This window comes from Mesoplodon bidens (genome assembly GCF_964165515.1).
Source record: "Mesoplodon bidens genome assembly, chromosome: 8".
Taxonomy (NCBI): domain Eukaryota; kingdom Metazoa; phylum Chordata; class Mammalia; order Artiodactyla; family Ziphiidae; genus Mesoplodon; species Mesoplodon bidens.
The window spans coordinates 55333415-55357376 of NC_138165.1; the positions used below are offsets into that span (position 1 = coordinate 55333415).

Sequence of the window (23962 nt, forward strand, 5' to 3'; positions counted from 1 at the left end):
TATCAAATCATTATGTTATATACTTGTAACTAATATAATACTGTATGCCAATTATATTTAAATTTAAAAGTGCATGAGATGAGCTATATATACTGGTACAAACAGAACTCCCAGAGAAACTGGTAAATAAACAAAGTGAGCAAAACAATATTTTTTGCAGGCAGGATAATCCGATTTATATAAGTATATTACATTTTTTGGTAAGATTAATAAAGTGTTTATAGTAATTACCTCTAGAGAGGGCCATGTGATTTATTATACTCCCATCTGACTGTCCCTTTAAAATATGTACAGCATGAAATTAATTGGTAGCTTACATAAGTAAGAATTTAAAAGAAACTAGCTATTACAAAGCAAAGTAATGAAGTTTTGGGTAAGCATGTAAAGCAGAGTTTTAATGAAAGTAGTGAAACTGTGATCACTTTTGGTCACATTAATATAAGTTGTTTTCTTCAAACAGGGATAGTTTCTTTAAAAAATGGATAGCTATAAATTTTCATTTTACCTCTTAAATGGATGCTATTTTATTTTAGTTTGTTTTTTGCCTGTTAAATCCTTTCCCCAAATCTTCGAGGCACTGAATTTCTTCCTTTTATGTTTTCATGAGGGATTTTTTTCTAGAAGTAGTGTTTCTTCTTATTGTAGGCTAGCTGTGCTGCAATTTTTTTTTTTTTTTTTTTTTTTTGGCGGTACACGGGCCTCTCACTGTTGTGGCCTCTCCCGTTGCAGAGCACAGGCTCTGGACGCGCAGGCTCAGTGGCCACGGCTCACGGGCCTAGCCGCTCCGTGGCATGTGGGATCTTCCCAGACTGGGGCACGAACCCATGTCCCCTACATCGGCAGGCGGACTCTCAACCACTGCGCCACCAGGGAAGCCCTGTGCTGCTATCTTTGTCTCTTACAACTTTGCAAACATCTATCTACTCTCATTCATAACTTAATTAGCTGTTAAATAGCTTCAGGACCAATTTTTTGTAACCTACACAGACTTAGTTATTTTGTCAAGTCCTATAGAGAATTTCACATTGAGACTACTTTGTATATTATAAAGTTAAAATGTAGCAAAAGGAAAACATTAATTTTGTTTCATAGTTAGCCCTTATAAAAAAATTAAGGTAAATTATTGAATCAAATATTTAAAATATTAAGTAGATAATTAAAATTATTGAAACTATTAATCTCAAACTAAGTAATGTTCTTCAATTCTATAATTTGATAAATTTTTAAATAATTTTTATTCCTTCATAAGATATATGTATACATTTTGTATAAATATAATATTATACATATTTGACATTTTACAGAGCTCCTTCAAGTTAATAATAATTATTTTTATAAATTTCATGGCTTCAGTACTTAAACTGATATTTTAAACCAATTTAAATCTGATCCAATTGGCAAAATATTTATTTGTTACAATAGCATTTACTAAGCTCCTAGTATGTACCAAATATTTTGTATAAAATATTCTGTACACTCAAGCTAACCTTTGAATGTAAGAAATACTTTTTTTTTTCAAAAGTTAGGAACCTAGGTTTTACAGGAGTTAAGGAATGTTGTCTTATAATTCAACTTGTTACATGTTATGCTTGGGTTTTAACATGTTTGTCTGATTGCAGAACTCCCAAATGCCATCTTCTTTGTAACAAGTCATCATATTTTCCCTAGTTATGCTGTTCATAAATTAGCATAGGTTGGGGATAATTATAAAACAGTTAGTTATAGAAATTTGGAAATGAAAATGTCTTTAAAGATCATGGTAACATAAAACAGAGGTTAAATGGTCAGGTGCGGAAGTCAGAGTATCTAAATCGGAATTCTGCTCCATAACTTACTAGCTGTATGAGCTTGGGCAGGTTATGTAAACTCTCCAAAGCTTTATCTACTACATCTGTAAAATGGGAATAATTGTTCTCAGTTGCTCTGAGGATTGGGACCCATGATGTTTGTAAGACACTTAGTACATGGTATGTACTTAATAAAGAAATAGCTGGCCATGTGTGTGTTATTTTCTAAGTTTACATAGGAAGCCAAATAGATTCAGAGAGGATATATCATTTGCCCAAGATCTAATGGATAGTTAGCAACAGAATTGTAACTAATATTCCCAGCTCCCAATTTATATTTCTGTAGTCTTCCAGCTATTTCATATGTTCTAAATACTAAATATTAAATATGAAATCATTTATAAATTAAGTAAGTTCTATTATGATTATGTTCTGGAAAACTGTGAAGTTCAGATTAATTTGAGTGTTTAAATATATGGAGAAGCAGCAGCTTTCCTAGGAGGTATTTCATCTTTCTGCCAGGAATCCTGGTGACTATAATCCAGGTGAGATAGAATATGACTATTAAAATGCTGCACGAACTTTAGAAAAAATAATCTATGACCTAGAAAGATGTATTTATCAAATACCTAGTTTCAAACTATAAGTACCTTAATTATAGAAAGATGAATCTATTTCTTATTAAACAACTCGAGACTGTTCTTGGAATATTACATAATTTGCTATGACAGTGATACTGAATTTTCTATCTATCCCATCTCAGATTTTCCCCCTTATTCTTTGAATTAAGAGGTGCTGCCCTGTAGTAGCAGAATGTGAATTACTCTTTATTAAATATAATTTACCAATCTTTGCATTACTGACATTCCAAATTCCCTATCACATTCAACTTTAGGATAACAAGAAAAAAAACTATTTCTTATTGACTTTTCCATTGCATAGCACTTTTTAAGTAGTAATATTTTTTATCAGCCAGGGTATTTATTTAAAAAATAACTCTCCAAATTTTGCTTTTGATGCTCCGAGAATAGTGGTGGCGTATGTCAAACAGTGGGGTGTGGTACATCTTTAGCCTAATTAAGTGATATGTCTCCATGTGAAAATCTGTGTATGTTCATATGTGTGATTTTTCTCTCTGATTCAATTCTTTGTAGGTGGTATCTATAAAAAAAAAAACAAAATGTTTTCTATAGTTCCAAATATTTGAATATTTTTAAGGGTCTAATAGTTAAACTAAGGATTTAATTTTTCTTCTAGGCATTTGCCACTCTATGAAAATATGGGAATGATGATCATATTGAAACACTAAGGGAGTATTCTCCACTAGTATTCTGGAGTGAATAAGCTAACCACGCATTCTCAATTCCCTGTTATTTTTTCCTTCCCCCACATTTACAGTGCTTACATTCATTCATTCATTTTTTAAAATTTTACAAATGTTTACCAAGCCTTTACTACTGATCTCTACTAGGGGTTTCAAGCATGAATTATACTTTTATCCTGCCCTCCTGTTCTACAGAGGTAAGTGGAAAAGTTTGCCTGTCCACACTTCAGGAAGCTTAACAAGGCAGTAGGTGGTGTCAGGAATGGCACTCAGATATACTACTAAGGGAATTTAAAGGATAGATGAATTTCACAGGGATAATAAGAGAAGATTTGTGTAACAGATAGAAAATTCTTTTGGCATTAAAAAAGGTGAAGGATTTAGAAAATGGGAAAATGCCAGAAAAGAGAGGGAATAGGAGGTAAAACTGGCACAGAGATGGGAAAGTGAAATATGCATATGGGAGTAGGGAAATGAGCTAGCATTGCTAACATGTATTAAATTCTGGATTTTTTGTAATGCCTTACATATTATTTCACTTTACCTTCACAATGACTAAATAAGGGGAAGTCTTATAAAAATTCTTAGAAAGATTAAAATGAAAGGCTGCAGGAGAGTGAAGATGCCAATTTCTCTCTGACACAAAAGTCCATGTTTTCTCCAGAACAGCACACCAATTTGCTAAAAGTAGTATCGTCCACTGCAGATGCTTGGATCATAGGGCTTATAAAAGAGGTTAGTGGAAAATAATTTCAAAAGGCCTTGTATGTCACTCAGAGGAAAGCTGGAATTATTGATGAGGTGATGTTGAGTCATTCGCTTATATACTCATTCAAGCAACTAATATTAATTGAGATCATGTTATATATAGGCAATGTTCTAAGCCCTGGAGATATACCAGTAAACAAAACAGATAATACCTTGTAAAAATACATTGGAAAATATCCTGAAAGCACAGGTTTCATAGATGACAAAAAGAGGGGAAAAAATAACCCTAAATTCTTCAAGATATGTTATTGTTAACAGAAGTCATATTTACTTCCCAGATTTACCGTAGCAAACTAGCATATGGTATCTCTGTATCCCAGACCAGGCTTATTCTAGACTCACACCTAGGCTAGGAAACTGTATTATGTGTCCTCATACCTTTTGCATCACCCTCCCCAAAAAAGAAAAAGAAAAAGTAAAAGAAATGATGACCACTCAGACCTTCCTTAAATGAAATACATCAACTCTCTTTTCTCTGTATTCTCTACTCACTATTCCTATGCAACCGGAAAGAATCAAAGTTCTCATCAAAATATGCATTTTGGCTCTGAGTTTTTCAGATATAAAACAACAAATTAACTATCATCCAGTGTAATATGAAATGTTTAGACAACTTGAATGAATACATTGTAATGATACTAGTATATTTCATTGGTGGTAGTGATCTGATAACTATATGAAATATTTTAATACACAGTTGTTTTCTTCTTTGGTTAGTGCACATCTGCCTCCACAGGATAGCAGTGCTTTCCTGGCTCCAAAGTTAGCACTTTTACCTCTGCTACTAAAACAAGTTTGTATAAACCTTTATTGTACATCAAAGGTGTATGTGCACATTTTGAGTCAGAGGGTTACCTTGATATTTTAGCTGTTAGGGTATTTGTAACTTGTCTCAAACAGAGAAATTTCAAATAGTAAAATTTAGCTCACTATCATTTCAGGTAAAAATCAAAAAGTATCCTTTTTTGATATTAAAAATATATCTAGGGATATACAAGAAACATCATTCTGAGACAAATATTTCTAAGATATTTGTCACAATGTTTAACCATGAAATGTTTACCATTTCTCCTTTTAAAGTATTTTTTATATATGGAATTACCATGAAATTTGTTCCACTCTGAGACTGCATATTTTATAAGAGTAGTTTGTATTGCTGCCCTACTAGCTACAGATACCTAATTTAATGTTCTTTGGTAATTTTGCCAAAAAATAATGTTGCAAAGAACTTTTCATTTGATGGCAAAAAATTCATATTTAGAGAAATCAAAATGGACTAAAAAACGTTTGAGAAATATCACTTCGTTCACTTACAAGGTAAAACTCCAACTTCATAGAGCAGGGGTAATTTTGTTTTCCATAGGCTATTTGGTAACATCTGGAATCATTTTTGATTGTCACAACTGGGGAAGGAGGTGGTCCTGGCATTTACTATGGAGACTGGTGCTGCTACACATAGTGCCATGTGCAGGACAGTTTCCCACAGCAAAGAATTATCAAGTGCCAAATGTCAGTAGTGCCAGTGTTGAGCAACCTTGTTATCGAGGACGGCAGGGAGGAAGCCTGCCACCCCTGCATAGGTGCCGAAAGTAGAAAATGAGACTTAAGATTGTTTCTTACTCACAGCACAGCAAACAGCATTATCATCAGCATAGTTGCTCTGGTTCCCTGCTCCCAAGTCTCACAGGGTGATGTCATGGGTTCGTATAAATGCTAAGCATGGAGTGGGTTGTGCCACAGATGAGGAACCCATGGCGTGGGCATCAGCACCTTTTGAGCAAACAGCCAACAGTATCGCACATAGAAAATTTTCAAGTGTCCCTATCTTGTAGAGTGAACAGTTACACAGTAGTCGCCCTGTGGTCACCTTGATTTAGTTGCCTGTGAGACCAGCTATAGAAATTATTCAGTACCAGGAGACAGACAAGCCTTACAGTTCGGTACCCTCAGCAGTGAAGTTCAGGGAGACTTCAGGTCCTCTGGGGACTGCCTCTCCCAATACCCATAAATAAGACCCTGCAGATAAGCACACGTCATAATAAAGGCTCACTTATCTCTATTGTACATGAAGATTTTACGTCTAATCACCTAAAAAATGTTCCATATAAGTATTTTAAAATCATAGGGGAAAATATGCTTCATTTAAGTTGTTTTTCTTCTATATAACCCATAATATCCCTGTTACTCCTTTTCTGATATTCTCTTTGTCATCCCCTGAGCACTCTGGGTGTGGCTCCACCTCCAGGCATTTGCATGCTTGTGTCCGGAACACTCTTCCATCAGATGTCCCCTTGCCTCTCTCCTTTACCTCTTAGAGGTCTTTGCTTACAGGCCACCTCCTTAGACCTTGCTGGTCACCTCATCTAAAATTGTGCATCTATGCAAATTTCCCACCCAAATCCTTACTGCCGTTAGCTGGTTACTTTTTCTCCTTTGTACTTATCCTAGGTATATTTTGTTTGTTTATTGTCTTGCTATAAGAATGTAAGGTTCAAGGTGTCAGAGGTTTTTGTTCGTTTGTTCATTGATAGAGCCTTAGGGCTTAGGACAGTGCCTGGCATATAGTAGCTATGCAATTAATATTCATTGAATGGATGAATGGGGCCTTTTATTTGGCTGTCATTACTTTAAAAATAGTAATTAAACTGATTAAACAAAACCAAAAATGATTGAAGGTTGATTCTTTTTTATTGTAAAATAAGGAGCAATAAGTTCAATCATTATTATTATTTTTTTAATTATCTTAAGTTACTTTGTATTTATTGAAATTGTTCTGATAATGAGCTTCCCTGATGACTTTTCAGGAATCTTAAAAAATTTTACATATTCCCGTAATTCATTTGAACTTATGTAACATTTTTAATTTAAAAAAATGTGATTTTTAGTTAATACATGCAAAATATCCCTGTCTTAAACTTTGCCAGGCTTTCTGAATTCACATCTCATTTTTGTGCATAGCTTCGTACCATGTTTTTCTTGCACAGTTGCATACCTACCTTGAATGATTTGATACTATATACTTATCTAGATAAATTATTCTGCACTGATTTTCTTTATGAATTTGCTGTGGAATTGCAAGGATTCATTTGGCATACTGCCCCAAAATTGTTAGAAAATATAGTATTAATATCACTATTTTAACTATCTCCCTTTTTCCTACAGATTATGCTTCAGTTAACCTTTGACATCTTTTTTATATTACAAATAATGCATTTCCAAAACCAGTCATTCATTTATTTGATTATATTTTTAAAATTTAATTTTGAACTACTTTTATTTAGTTTGGTTGAAAAATTGCAAAATAGAACAGAGAGGTTTTTGATATCCCTCACACAGTTTTTCCTAATAGTGACATCTTACAGAACAATACCACAATTATCAAAACCAGAAAATTAATGTTGATACAGTTACCACTAAAGATCTTAATCAAATTTCACCGGTTTTTCCATCATGAATTTAGTAGTTATATTTTTTCAGTCTCATGTATTCTGCAACAGCATCTCAGTTTTTCCTTATATGTTATTTTAATATTTGACTTCCCTCATATACACGTTTGTTGAATCTCGACATTGTCAGCCATCTAATATATTTCGGTAAGAAATTAAAGCTACAGTTTATTGAGAATAATAATTTTGTTTGGAAGGTTGTTAAAGCATCCTTCACTTCAGTAATCTTGTTCATCTCCACTCCCCCCTTTTACATCCTACTTTTTCCTTCTAATAAATCATCACTTATGTTAACTTTCTTTGACTTTTGCTTCTGATTATAATTTTTCTTTGTACAATGCTAGAGATCCAACTTTAAAGTAGACAGGCACATTGGAACATGAGTCATATTTCCAGACTTAGTGTATTGACTACTAACTAAAAATGGGTCCCTGTGAATCACTTTACTTTCCAGGGCTTTTTTCATGATTTGTAGAATCTAGACGTTGGAATTTATGATTCTTTAGCTTCCTTTTACCTCTAAAATACTGACTTTAGAACTAGGTCCCTGCTTAGTTTTATTATTACATTTTCCCCTAATTCGCTGCTTCAGTTTTGCAAGACTACCTGTGGACCAAAGAAGGGTGTGACTGTACGCATTTTCTTAGATACTTATATAAAGTTTTTGTGAGATAAATTGTTATTAAGGACTTGACTTCCTTTATCACATTTACCTATTATCCACACATGAATTTTTCCTATCATTTTTCCCTCTGGGTACTAATGAGGGTCTGAAACAAGTATACTTTTGATAATTTAGTATGTTAAGCCAAACTCCAGGAGGATGGTCAGATGAGTTCACACATTTGTTCTTTGTCATGGTAATTATAAATGTAATGAAGATGTATAGCCTCTGACTTTTAAACTCAACTTGAAATTTAATTATCACTATCTTTCACTAAACATGATGCCTAAGCAAAGCATGTGCTACCTTGTTTTCTTTTCAAAGTTCAGTAAAAATTATCAATTGAAGTGATACACCTATATGAATGTTTAAATGACAAGTGCAAAAATATGAAACATATTAGACAATATAGCTTTAAAAAGTCATTTTTATGAAATTAAATTGCTCAAATGACTTCTAATAGAGTTGCCTTTTCATCTAATGTGAAAGAGATGGAGTAATTTAGTATTAGTACGATAAGTTTCAAAGTATTCTTTTTTTGTTATAAGTTTATTTATTTTTGGCTGCATTGGGTCTTTGTTGCTGTGTGTGGGCTTTCTCTAGTTGCAGCGAGCAGAGGCTACTCTTTGTTGCGGTGCATGGGCTTCTCATTGTGGTGGCTTCTCTTGTTGAGGAGCACGGGCTCTAGGCACGTGGGCTTCAGTAGTTGTGGGTCGTGGGCTCTAGAGCACAGGCTCAGTAGTTGTGGTGCACCGGCTTAGTTGCTCTGCAGCATGTGGGATCTTCCCGGACCAGGGCTCAAACCCGTGTCCCCTGCATTGGCAGGTGGATTCTTAACCACTGTGCCACCAGGGAAGTCCAGTTTCAAAGTATTTTATTTTTATAAATTATAAACTACTTCATAGGACTGAAAGGAGTATTCAAGAATATCTGTGATACTTTGTGTTCAGAAGCTGAAGTGATTTTTGCTCTCTTCTCTCGTTAAGTAGGCCGAGTTGGGTAGTAAAAGGGCATGAACGGAAATTCCTTTCTCTCTCTCCATTCACAATGAAGACTCATATTTTGCATTCTTTATGAGATGGTTAGTCAGGTATGGCAATGAGACAGTGGAGAGGGTTCAGAAAAACAAAGTTTGTTATATTTACAGGTCCCAGAAACAGAAGGCACAGCACACCACAGAGAACCACATAGGAGACACACCAGGATGGTCACAGGGCAAGAGACAGAAAGGAAGGGAAACCAGTAGGCCACAGGCTTTACTGGAGTTTCTGTGGGAAAGGCAAGGCAGGGAAAGATAAGCAGTTTAGGATTGTCTAGTTTGAATAATTCCTTTGGGCTTTCAATGATAAATCTGGTCACTCTTGGCATGGTACCTGGCCCTGGGATGATTAGGCAGAGGAATATTGCCTCCTGCAGAGACCAGGTAGAGGAGGTATGGCTCTGGAGTGGTTAGGTTGCACCTCAAAGGCAAGTTCTTGGCTGTGCCCTTTGCTATCTTTAGTAATTGGCTATCTCCAGGAGAGGTAGTCTCCCCCCAGCTAGAAAGGCTTTTTAAAGATGTCAAAACATCATAATATGCAGAAAATAAAAAAACATTAAAAATATTTACAGTACAACTGGGATATTATCTAGAAATTTGTCATGGAATATTGTAAAATGAACTATATACTCATTCAATAGCTGTGGGGATTTTCTTAAATTGGAAGCTACTCTGGCTTGCATGGTATATATGTTGCAGTGTTTCACCTGGAAACAATTAATGTGAAGAGTGCCCTTCTGCCCAGAGCATTCAGCAGAGTCATTTCTGGACTGCAGGCATGGCAGTGGTGTATTAGTCAGGGTTCTCTGGAGAAGCAGAACCAATAGGATGTGTACATAAAGAAAGAGAAACAGAACTATATATTTAAATAATTACCTCACATGATTGTGGAGAATAGCAAGTCCAAAATCTATGGAGTAGAGTGACAGGCTGTAGACCCAGGGAAAAATTGATGATATTGCAGCTCAAATCCAAAGACAGTGTAGAAGCCAAATTCCCTCTTCCTTAGGGGATCTCAGTCTACTTTCTCTTAAAGCTTTCAACTCATTGGATGAGATCAACCCACATTATGGAGAGTAATCTACTCTATTCCAATTGTAATTGTACTGATTTGAATGTTAATATCATCTAATAATACCTTCACAGCAATATCTAAACTGATGTTTAACTGAATATCTGTGTACCACAGCCTAGCTAAATTGACTCATAAAATTAGTTCATCACACATGGCTAGCTGAACAATATGCTTTAAGGTGTGATAGTGTAAACAGAGAATTCCCATAAGGGCAATAGCCTGGAACCCAGAAATGATTTTTATTTATGGTCATATTCATATACTTCTTACTCTATCTGAATTATTAAAGACATAAATTATGACTTTTTAGGATTTTTTTTCTTGGGAGACACTTCTCCATGGATCCCTCACATTTCTGCATGTCTTAGAGTGAGGCACTATTTGCCTTTTGTTCTGAGGTATCCTAACAAGGATGCTTGCATAGAAGAGAGACTTGGAAGAAGAGGTGGAGTATCCATCAGGTGCAGATAAGCAGGCCTGTTTATTGCCCATTAGAAAATATTTGTGTTTTCTAAATTTGGAATTCTTCTCCTGCAATGCAATCAACTGTGTGTGAAGGCATCCATATGGGCCCATCCCAGCTGTCCCCAGGGGACTTTGGACTAAAGGGACACCAATCTGCTGATGGCCATGCTGCTTGCTGTGCCATAAGTAATAAAGACTTCTCTATCTGTTCTACAGGTTTTGTGTCATCCGCTATCATCCATGAAGCAGTACCAAGCTAACTTCTTAGCTTGAAAGTAGGGTAAAATCTCAGTTCTTAACAGTTCTTGAAATGTTTCATTTTACTCATCACTTTAGATTACTGTACTGGTAACTATGATGCATACTGTGGTACTCTCTTTTTTCTTACATATGTTCATCACTGCATCAAAGATGACATATCCGAATGTCCTAGAGAGACCACCAGTATCACCCTCTCCCCAAACTGAAACTGAAAATACGCTTTTGATAATAGAAGGAAGCCACTATGTTTTAATATATTCTGTTCATCTGAAAAACAAGACCCTTATATGCACTTTACATATCTCTTTGACGAAAACAGCAAAGTATTTTGTTCTCATTGAGAGTAACTTGTGTATTCACCCTCCCCGACCTAATAAATGAACTGAGGAGGGACTTGGAATGAAAATGAGGATGAGACCATCAGCCTCAGCTAGCCATTGGGGACAGATGATGTAGAAAACTTTAGTCTGGCCAAGTACTCCTGTAACCTTATGAGACAGAAAATTCAGGAGGCAACTTTACTGCCACACTATTAATTAAATGAATTTCATTCACACATGTCAGATACATCACCTCAGGCCTTATTGAAATGCACAGAGAATTTGAATTACTTGAACTGTAGGAATATGAGGCAGGAGAGTTGTCCAAGCACTGACTCTGAGGCAAGGTAAAGCATCCCTGGCCCTGGACATATCTACATGCATAGGGCACTTTCAGTTATTTAAGGCATTTGGTCATACTCTGGACTCATGCAAACACTTTTGGAATACTTCATTCCAACTCAGAAATATAATGTTCGTACTAAGGATAGAGGAACTTGGATACATTGGAAAAATAGAGGCACTGTGTTTTTATAGTGGCAATTATGGGGTGTAATTTCCAGTTAATTCCTTATGATGTTAATCAAATTCTGTTGTAAAGCATCAAGACATGCATTAATCTGGAGATCTGGTTTATGCACCTTAAGGAAACTAAGGTCACTGCTCACATCCTTGGCCATTTAATTTTTTTTTAATCTTGGACCCATTTTTAAAAGTTGAAGATCTTATTTTAAATATAAAAACTTTAATCCTCTTCTGTTTCATAAATGTATAATATCTAAAAATCAGATCTGTAATGATGTTTTAATTTTAGAAATATGTTTTCCAACCTCTGTTTCAAATGCTTATTTTATCTAATCCTAGATATTAAATTACTTTAAATAGCTTTCTGTTTTATTTATTTTAAATCCACATAATTATTCTTTTTAATTTACATAAATTTTATTATCTCTTATTCATCCACATTTCATTAATGGTAGGTATCATTTGTAGGAAATAACAATGCTACCAGCAAGAATTTTTCACTTCAGTGGAAAAATCTAGCTTTGATGAGATGCTTTTCTAGAGCACTATTTATATATTCTGTCCATTTATAAAAGTTATTCTTGATGTACTACAACAATGTTTACAAAGAAAAAGTAATGGAAATTTTAATTGAGTCAAAATAATATGTTAACCTTAAGTATTCACAGAATAAATGAAAAAGTTTGTTTTTAATCTGAATTATATAGATAAATGTCTCATTTTTTTACTTAAAAAGGAACATATAGGCATAATCTTAATCTAAAAAGATTACAGGAAGCCATTATTTACTGGAATTTTTCTTTTTTTTTTTTGAAAAAGTACAAGCATATTGAGTTCTTGCCTCTCGATTAATGAAAATGGGTATTTAGTGAAACGTAAGGGAGATTTTTACCAGATTAAAAAAAAATCATACTCTTTGCTTTCATTATGTAAAAATAATAATGTTTGCTTTCATTGTGTAAAAATAATGATGATGATGATGTAATGAATATTGATTTTAGAATGTAGCATACTTCAACTCTACCCAAAGGTATCAAAACAATCTACTCCAGCAAGTTTCTCTTTAACAAAAACTTTCTTGCATTTGATCAGTCATGTGTTTCCTTGAGCTAGTGATTAGTATCTCTGTAGTTACTTATGTTTGTTTGGAAGTTCAGTACCATAACCCTTCATATGTTATTGATCACCTAGTTGAAGGATTTTGGTCATAGAGATCCTAATAGTCAATCTCAGGGAGGCCCCATCCAAACCCTGTTGAGTGAAAAATTAAGTGTACGTAAACCAATGCTGTATATATCTTAGTGTTTCATCTAAGTCATAAGTTAAAGGAAGATGTCAAATGATATAGAGCCAGAGTATTTTCCTTACCAATGTATATTTGTTGAGAAAGGGATTCATTGATTCATCAGGCTTTGTCCTACAAGTATAAAAGAGGAAATTTCTCCATGTCTGGTTAAAGATAGACTAAAAAAAATTCCCAAGTTGCACATAAGACTCATTTTTGAGTTTTTGTTTTTGTTTTCTTTTCAATTTTCATTCATCCACATCCTTTCCAGAACAGAAAAACAAAACAAAGCACACACAAATAATATTAAAAAACATTCTAGGCTAATTGATTCATTGCTGTCTCAATAGATAGGTAGCTAAAGAGAAGATTATAATAATAATGATACTATTAGTAATAATATTCATAGCAACATTTATGTAGTATTTATTATGCACCAAACATTATTTTTAAGAATTTTATATATTCATTTAATCCTCAAAACAATCCTATGAGTTAAACAGTATCATTACATCAATCTTAAAGATCAGGTGTAACTCGCTCAGAGTTACAGAACCTAGGAAGTGTGGTTCTAGAACTTGTGATCCTAATCACTACTTCATGCTATTCAAACATTTCATTTTTCAAAGGCAAAACAAATGAACCAATTAGAGACAGGATCCTCCCAAGTTCTGCTTTTTAGAATTCCATTCCATCCCACTCTATTTATTCACAACTGACTCTGCATATTGTATTTCTAATTAACTTTGGCCACCAGTTAAAATGTAAGGAAATATTAATGAAAAATTCCTTTAAAAGAGAAAAACGTAAGGTCTATTCCTATCAAAAGAGCCAGGATTTATATATGTATGTATGTATGTATATATATTATTTTTAATCCTGATGAATTTATAAAAACTAACATGTTGAGAATTTACAATATTACAGGCAGTATGCTAAATATTTTACATGCAGTAGTTAATATACCTCTTGTTTACTTATCCTACAGTGTAGCTGCTATTATTATCATCACTTTTGTGTGTGTGTGTGGTACACGGGCCTCTCATTGTTGTGGCCTCTCCCGTTGCGGAGCACAGGCTCCGGACGCGCAGGCTCAGCGGCCATGGTTCACGGGACCAGCCGCTCCGTGGCATGTGGGATCTTCCCGGACCGGGGCACGAACCCGTGTCCCCTGCATCGGCAGGCAGACTCTCAACCACTGCGCCACCAGGGAAGCCCCTATCATCACTTTTTAAATGGAGAAATTAAAGATCAGAGTGACTGAGTTACTTACCCAAGTGTCAGAAACAAAATTTCAATCAAATAATACTACAACTGCTTCATATGAAAAAGAAAAAAAGTATTAAGTCAGATGTGTAAAGGGAATGTTTTAGAAATGAGAAGGTTACTGAGGAAGAAAGTTTCCATGCTGGGTTAGATTTAAGATGTAATATAACTTTTGAAAACCAACAACAAGACAAAAACCAGCCACAGACTATGATAAATAGAAAAGAGTAAATAGCTACTCTTTTTCCATTATGCCAGAGCAGGAAAGTGCTCAGTAAAATTAAGTGTCAATAAAGCCAAGACAAAAATGAAACTTTTTTCTAAGCATAGGCACAATTAACCTGTGAAAATTACTCATATTGGTTGGTAATGAAGCAGATAGCTTAGTGAAATTGAGAACATATCTGATTCACTATAATCAGATTTTCAGTTAGATCAAATCACACACTGTATTAGTCATCCTGAGTTAAGGCACATGCTGATTAGCAGAAAGGGGCACAAAAGAAAATTTTATTTTTTCCAAGGTCAGAGGGCCATGATTAAAGAATATGATAATAGTCAAAGTTTATGACATCTGCGTATGAGGGAAAATGTCATGTAGATTTCTCAGTAGTGTGTGAATGCTCATCTCTGTCTCTGATGTACTACTACCTGTTGTTGTGTCCAGTAAGTGCCAGTTCTCTACCTCACACCCAGGAGCAAAAGAGACAAAGGCTTTCCTGGTTTTGAAAGAAGAGAAGTTCACATTAATTTCTCGTGCAATAGAGCGGTAGAATTATATTTAGGATGTTGTGTACAGTTTGGAGGATGGTTTACAGGATGGCAAAAAGTGAGGAAAAGACTCACCTTAGGATCAGTGCAGTTATAAAAATCTCTACGTTGGGGATCCTCTGACTTGGATTTTATCCCTATTCTACCACTGCTTATGTGGTAATAAACTATAAGCCTTCATTCTTAAGTGTTAGAGTTTCCCTTTCTGTAAAGATTTGAATTAGGGGAGTTCATATGATTATATATTTAAAGTATTCCTTTGAATTACGACTGCCTGCATCTTGGAGGAGCCTGTAGTAGCATCCTTTTTAAAGTAAGTCTAGAATATACAGAAATATTTTAGTGTTTCTTTGAGATTCACTGTTCATGCAGTTCCATGATAAAGGCCTTGTCTGGGCTTTCAAAGGTGTGCTTCTGCTGGACCTGTTCAACTCTTGGCAAAAGGGCCTTCATATTATTTTGGTTATTCAGATTACATATTACATCTTTCAACATGCTTACTTTTTGAACGTATTACTAGATCATGTTACTTGATTTTTCTTCTGAGCAATCTATGAGACTATTTTTACTCTGAGAACTTATCTTTTACCCTTTCGTTTTCTCATCACTTATATTTTCCTGTTTTTCTGCAGATCACTGTTTCAAATAAAATATCTCAAGAGAGGGCCTGGCATTCAAAACAAAATTGAAAAATATTATATGGAATGATATTTGCAAAAATCACAGTATAAAGAGTTTATAGATCAGAATGTATTCCTTTTAAAATTATATTTTTTATTAAGTAGAAGGTAAGTAGTGGACACTAATGTAAAATTTCTTTCTTTCTTGTTTTTGCTTTTTGCAGATCTGGATAATGTGGAGGGCATTGCTGTGGACTGGATTGGGAATAACCTTTACTGGACAAATGATGGCCATAGGAAGACCATTAACGTGGCTAGGCTGGAAAAGGCTTCTCAGAGTCGGAAGACTCTCTTAGAGGGAGAAATGTCCCATCCCAGAGGGATTGTGGTGGATCCTGTTAATGGGTATGCAACATTTGATCAGCTTTATATAAGGAAAATTATATTAGATAAATTTGGTTTTTACATATTTAGTATTAGTAAGTTTTATTTAAATCCACATATGCATTCATACATGAATGGCCTTACTGGGAAAAGTTGCTCATTTAATGATTATCTCTCCTAGAGAATGTGCTAAAAAAAGATGTCAAGATACGTTGAACTGGAATAAACAGATTATATTTGTATAGAGAATATATTTACTTGGTTTATTCAGACAAGCACCATAATTCTCCATTTTAGACAGCCTGACACCAAGATAAATAATCAATTCAACCAGCAAATCAATCAATTTAATTTTTTAAATTAAAGGCTATTGAAGTTTAAAGTATTCAAAAAATAGCCAGTTTCCATTTTTTATACATTTACTGTGGGCCAGGCATTTTGTTAAATAGATTACCATGATCTATGTTGTGATTCTGCACAATAATACTTTGAATTAGTTGCTATTCTCATTCTTGTTTTACAAAGAAGAAATTTGTAATGGACCTGCAAAAGACCATTTGATTATTAAGAGCCTGGATAGATATTTAAATCCAAGCAACCTGTCTCCAAGACTTTTCTCAGAGCCACTATACTCCACTACTTTTTATTTTTAACATCTTTATTGGAGTATAATTGCTTTACAAAGGGTGTGTCAGTTTCTGCTTTATAATAAAGTGAATCAGTTATACATATACATATGTTCCCATATCTCTTCCCTCTTGCGTCTCCCTCCCACCCTCCCTATCCCACCCCTCTAAGTGGTCACAAAGCACCGACCTGATCTCCCTATGCTATGCGGCTGCTCACCACTAGCTATCTATTTTACATTTGGTAGTGTATATATGTCCATGCCACTCTCCACTACTTTTTATTAGTCTAGGTTGGTAACTCTGTATTTTTGGACATAACCATAGTTTCCATATAGTGACATCATTTTATAGTATGTGTTACTTGTTTCAGGATGGATTATTTTGTGCAATTTTTTTTTTTTTTTTTTTTTTTTTGGTGGTACACGGGCCTCTCACTATTGTGACCTCTCCCGTTGCGGAGCACAGGCTCCCGACGCGCAGGCTCAGTGGCCATGGCTCAGGGGCCCAGCCGGTCCACGGCATGTGGGATCTTCCTGGACTGGGGCACGAACCCGTGTGCCCTGCATCAGCAGGCGGACTCTCAACCACTGCGCCACCAGGGAAGCCCTATTTTGTGCAATTTTTGAGAATATGTTTTCCTTTGATTTTTATTCATAACTATTACCTGAACACAAGCAATAATGTGCATATAGATAATAATAATAATGTGCATTCTTCCCTCAGACAGATTTTTAAATATTATAGAATACTGCTATTATGCATCAACCTGAAAAAAAAAAAACTCGTGTGTATGTATATATGTGGATATGTGTGTGTAGGTATATGAATATACACATGTGAAAACACATATTTTCCCCTAACAATATAAAATGCCCAGAGCTCTGATTATGTATACAGTGGTTAACAAAGCAGGCATAGCCTTTACCCTCATGAAGAATCTTGTGTCATCTGAAAAGTAGATAATGGGCAGATGCATCAATAAATAAGTACCAAATGAACAACAAGTGTAATTTCTAGAGACCAAACTGATGGAGTCAAACAAACAGGTTGATGTGAAGGCGACTATCAGAAACCTATTTAAATAGGCTTGCTGAAAGGCCTCTTTAAGGAGGCATCATTTAAGCTGAGACTTAATTGTAAAGAAGGAACCAGCCATGGAGAGTGAGGAAAAGAGTTCAGATAAAGAAAATGGAACAACTGAAATCTTAAGTTGGGCAAAAGCTTTACTGTCAGAGGAACTGAAATGAAGATGGGCTGGATTATAGACGGCAAATGGGAAGGTGACTGAGGATGCAATTGGAAAGGAAAGCAGGGCCTTGCCCACTACCATGAGAGATATGTACTTTGTCTTCAGTGTAAATGTAAAATAGGGAATTGATATAGTCAGATTTATATTAAAAACAACAACAACAACAACTAATCTTACTATTCTGTAGAGAATGGATTGGAAGATGGTAGAAGTAGAAATGGAACCATGTCAATTTAATTGTCCAAATAATCATTTGACCCTAATATAAGTTTTTTAAAAGTGAAGAAGAAAGTTTAGTTTGGAAAACTCCATTCAAAATAGCATAATAGGGATTCCCTGGTGGCGCAGTGGTTGAGAGTCCGCTTGTCGATGCAGGGGACACGGGTTCAAGCCCTGGTCTGGGAAGATCCCACATGCCGCGGAACGGCTGAGCCTGTGAGCCATGGCCGCTGGGCCTGCACGTCCAGAGCCTGTGCTCCGCAACGGGAGAGGCCACAACAGTGAGAGGCCCGCGTACCGCAAAAAATAAATAAATAAATAAAATAAAATAAAATAAAATAGCATAATATAACTTTAATCAAAACATTTTTGTAAAAACTTGGTTCATTTACATTTTTCTACCATAATACCTTTTTGCAGCTGTACACAGCAGAGCATCACAGATTTTCTCTGCCATAATAGCCTATTAACAAAAAGTACTCTTCAGAGGTATGGTTTTATCAAAAGCGTCATAACCAATTATAGAAATCAGTAAACGGATCATTTTTCATTTATTTATTTATTAAAATATATTATTGAGTGACTACCATATAGATCAATAGAAATCAGTAAGACAGTGATTGTCTTCAAGGAGTTTATAATCTGGTGTGCTTGGTGTACACACACACACACACAACACACACACACACCCCAAACACCCCCCCCACACACACACTTTACCTATAAAATAAATGAATGAAATACATGCTCTTTAGGAATTCACTGAGGTTTTTAATTCAGAATTGAACTTTAGAGGATGGACAGATTTCCAAATGAATAAGGTCTCAGGGTCTTGGGGTGTGCAGTCATAAGGTTAGTCACTGTACTCCAAAGGGACATTGTGAGTAATTGTTAGAGGCAAGGAAGCTAATGGCAGTTTTGAGGTGGGATGAGTTCATTAAGGCTACAGCAGGGGACATTCTAAGGAACATAGCAGGAGGTGAGACTAGAAATATACAGAAATCTTCAATGTTGTAAGTACAATTTTGACTTATTTTGCTGACATCAGAGTAATTGGAAGGTTTTGAGGATAAAAATCACATTTTTCAATTCATGATTTAGTAAGACAAGTGAAAGCCATATGATAGCTCTATGAAAGACAATCCATGGGAGTTCCCTTTGAAAAGTGATGAAAGACAGACTGTAGCATTTGTAATAGCAACAGAAAAGTGGGAACTGAGACAACAGACAGGAAAGACTCGGATTGGCAGGCCTCAAAAATTGTTGAAATGGGGCTTCCCTGGTGGCGCAGTGGTTGAGAGTCTGCCTGCTGATGCAGAGGACACAGGTTTATGCCCCGGTCCGGGAAGATCCCTCATGCCGCGGAGCGGCTGGGCCCGTGAGCCATGGCCGCTGAGCCTGCACGTCCGGAGCCTGTGCTCTGCAGCAGGAGAGGCCACAACAGTGAGAGGCCCGCGTACCGCAAAAAAAAAAAATTGTTGAAATGGGGGTAAACCTGGAGGAGGAATCAGTTATGATGGACTATTCCCCAAGGTGATAGCTACAAATGAACTCCCTCCTTTGCAATCATTTTAAATCTCATAATTTACATCAATAACTTAGAAACCTACAGCTCCTGTTCTGATTTCTCAAAACATTATCTCCAAGAAAAGATGAGTCCAAAGCTAAGTGCATATTTCCCTCCAAACAGGATTTTCTATATCCCTCTCTCAATTAAAAGTACCACATCCTCGGGCTTCCCTGGTGGCGCAGTGGTTGAGAGTCCGCCTGCCGACGCAGGGGACACGAGTTCGTGCCCTGGTCCGGGAAGATCCCACATGCCGCGGAGCGGCTGGGCCCGTGAGCCATGGCCGCTGAGCCTGCGCGTCTGGAGCCTGTGCTCCGCAATGGGAGAGGCCACAACAGTGAGAGGCCCGCGTACCACAAAAAAAAAAAAAAAAAAAAAAAAAAAAAAAAAAAGTACCACATCCTCTAGTTAACAGCTAGATATTATGTCATCAACTCAATCAAGTTCTTTAAAAGTTATTTCACTTCCATGGCAGAAAATCTTAAGGATTTAAAAATTTCTGGGATTGACCCACCAGATAATACAATTTAAATTGGGGGCATGATTAATATCAACAAAGCCAAGCTTAGTGCTAGATAGTACAAATATGAACAATAAATATTCCCTGCCCTTAATTATTTGAATTTTTAATTGGAATTATCAGACATGCAACACCATCAAATTCAATACATGGCATAAATGCAATAAATTCTATAAAATAACTAACAACTATCACTAGGAAACAAAAGAATGAGCTAATTTTGACAGAAAAGCTAGGGGCAGACTTCATTGAAAAACTGTATTTGAACAAGGCTTGAAAAATAGAAGTACAATTTTTTTTGTCATAGTAGAAGACCAGCTTAACCTAATTTTTATTTGATGAATACCCCAAGTCCCACCTACAAAAATATTTATGTTTTCTCTTGCTTAGTTTATAGGTTGCATTTCCTATTTTGTATGTTTATGAATCATCATATTTGATAATAATTATAAGGCTTTCACAATATATCAATAACTTTTAATCAGCTGAGTAGATGATCACATATCTGGTCTCCATCAGATTGGCATCACTTATTAAAATTTGTTTTTCTTATATTTTGTTTGACTAAAAATAGTCTCAGGTAGTGGATTGGATCACAAACAATCCTGTCTTCAAATAACAGCACAATATAAAATATGTTTAGAATATCCAGAATTATCTCCTGTGTGTGTGTGTTTGCATGGACATATATGTGTGATTTGGGTTAGAGAGTCACAGAAAAAAAGTGTTACTATTATCAAGAGGAAAAGCTAGAGGGAAAGATAATTGCAATTTAACAAGTTATAAATTAGCAACGACAATACAACTGCATTGATTAACTGTGTTTAAGATTTCAGAAACGGTATCAAGAGAGATGAAAAAGTTGTTATTTCTCTTTTACATAGCTGATTTATATAGTTGAAGTCATTTTGCCTAACTAGCACAGGATTAGAGCAAATGGAATGAATCTTCTGTTTATTCTTAATTTGTCCCAGTAATAAACCCACTTGATACAGGCATGATACAAAATAAGCATAGTACCATGTTTATTTCTAGGATTAGAATGTATTTGGACTTATTAAAATTCACCAATCGAAATATACTTCCTCAAATCTAAAAAGGCATATCAACATAATTGTAAACTGTTAAGAGAATTTAAAAAGAGCTTAATAGGCATGAAAGAATGGCTGGTGTCACCTCCTCAGCTGTCCCAAATCTGCCTGCTTAGATCACAGTAGGATTTTTTTTTTTTTTTTTTTTTTTTTTTTTTGCGGTATGTGGGCCTCCCACTGCTGTGGCCTCTCCTGTTGCAGAACACAGGGTCCGGATGTGCAGGCTCAGCAGCCATGGCTCACGGGCCCAGCCACTCCATGGCACGTGGGATCCTCCCGGACCGGGGCACGAACCAGTGTCCCCTGCATTGGCAGGTGGACCCTCAACCACTGCGCCACCAGGGAAGCCCTAGATCACAGTAGAATTTTTAGTCATGGATACAGATTTGTCCCAAATTACCTCCGAAATTCTTTAGGGTCCATAACAGATGGGAGGCAGAGGATCTAATAAGGGTACTTCCAGGGTTAGCAGCTTAGAAAACTTTGAAGCTTTGTGAAGTCATATATGAGGTGACTGAATTAAAGCCTACACTTTAGTTAGTAACTCAGGAACTTTCACATGACCCTACGACAACACATGTGGAGGGTTTTAACCTTATTCATGAGGCAGTTGGAGGCCCCTTCTTCCACTGTTATAGCTTACACAAAAGATTTGTTTTTAAAGGCAGATGCTTTTGTTTGAGACGGAAATTAAAGCTCAAAATCTCAAGGTCAGTCAACCTACTGTTATTAAACTTATGTGCAGCTCAATCATCTTCTGCGGGTTTTAGGGTAATAATAAGCAGCAACAAACATAGATAATTTGCATCAGGAAGACAAATTAGACCTGGCCAAACAAACCCAGTATGACTGTGCCCTTTAGAACAGAGACAATCCAACTGCCTGCCTTTAAAAATAAATAAATAAATAATTCATATGAGATTAAATAAAGTCTGGAGTAGATCATTAACTGTGCTGTCATTCTCATGCCAGTTAATCTGCTCTTTAAACACATAATTGATTATATGTTTTATCAGATGGACATTTAAAAATAGTAATGCCTCAAGAATCATTTCCCAAACTTTTGGTACCAACACCAAAGAAAATCAGGATTTGGCACTTGCTGTTAGGTTAATTAATAAACGAAGCCAGTAAGTGTCGTAGTGGTGGTCGTGGGTTTTCTGAAATGTGTCTAATTGGCTCCACTGAACAAATCTTAACTTCCCTGAGTACTTCGCAGCTGTCTCCTCTGGGTAGATCAGCATTTAGGTAGGAGAACAAATCAGAATGTAACTACATTTTATGGAGGCGCCAAACCTGAGGAAGTGTCTGTCTATATGGTGGCTGGTTGAAATGACACACGTGCGCTCTTGTTTTTAATATCTTAGTTGGATGTATTGGACAGACTGGGAGGAAGATGAAATAGATGACAGCGTGGGAAGGATTGAGAAGGCCTGGATGGATGGCTTCAATCGGCAAATTTTTGTGACTTCAAAGATGCTGTGGCCAAACGGCTTAACTCTGGACTTTCACACCCACACGTTATACTGGTGTGATGCCTATTATGATCATATTGAAAAAGTGTTTTTGAATGGAACTCACAGGAAGGTAAAAGACAAATGCTGCTGTTTTAACCCAGAGGCTTCTGTCACAGAGCCTTGTTGTGTTGTGTTAAAAATACTTTCAAGTTTATTTTTACCCCTCTGAGGTGGCTGCCAGTAGTCTCTGTGGGGTGGCTGAAGGAGGCTGAGCATTAAGCAGTGCAGCTGTCACTTGCCTCTGGGAGACCAGGCCCAGCTCACTGTGGCATGCCAGGATTTGTGGGATTTTTCAGAGAAGCTCTCAGCATATCAGAGCTGTTTGAAATGCAGTTTTTCTACATTATTGATGTTTGCTAGGACCAAGCACCCCCAACTCGGTTCAGATATCTTCAATATTTGCACCTGAAATGTAACCTATGTATTATGACAAAGTAATTAAGATTCATTTATTCAAATAAAGAACTTCATGACATTGGAACTAAAACACATGAGTGGATTAAACTTCAAGCCTATGGGTGTGAACAAATATCAACATCTTCTTGTCTCTTTTGGTAGAATTGTTGCAAAATGATTTTGTAATTCTTCAGTGAGATTGAGGATGACGTTGACTGTTTCAGCAAAATTTCACCTCTGTATTCTGTTTTATAATCACCTAAGCACATATAACATTATGAACTGGCTTTGACTGTTTAGTTAAATGATATTTAGAAAAATGGTATATTAGAAATTACCAAACTGCTTCCTTTGACAATACACTTTCTTCTTTTTTGGAAAGGAAGATTGCACAATTGGCCAAGTCCATTTATTAAGTATTCTCTTTGAGAAATATAATGTACTAATCAGTTAAGACCATTTCAATCATTGGTTATCTCCAACAGTGCTTTAAATATCTTTCCCCAAATAAATAAAATTGATTTACATTTAACCTAATGTCACATACTTAAGATGTGTTAAAAAATATTGATGATCCCTTTGAAGATGTTGATATGTACACAATATACATAGCACTTTATTAGCCAGCATATTTTAGCCTACATGGAAGTGAGCAAAGAAAAATAATAAACTGTCTCAATTATTCAACATATGAAAATTTGGTATGAAGAGTTCAGATATAAGGAGCAAAATTTCAGTTTCTAACCCTATATTATTTGGATAACTTGCTCAATC

At 35.8% G+C, this 23962-nt stretch overlaps 1 protein-coding gene across 1 annotated transcript in view; it reads left to right on the forward strand.

The window, feature by feature from the left end:
* The window catches only part of LRP1B (LDL receptor related protein 1B), a gene marked incomplete at its 3' end in the record, with an annotated part of 2330707 nt that overhangs the window by 1535397 nt on the left and 771348 nt on the right, over positions 1-23962 (forward strand). The window contains exons 33-34 of the mRNA XM_081243013.1: positions 15841-16021; positions 22643-22862. Of these exons, the coding sequence (XP_081099139.1) occupies positions 15841-16021; positions 22643-22862 (401 nt within the window). The remainder of the gene's footprint in view (positions 1-15840; positions 16022-22642; positions 22863-23962) is intronic.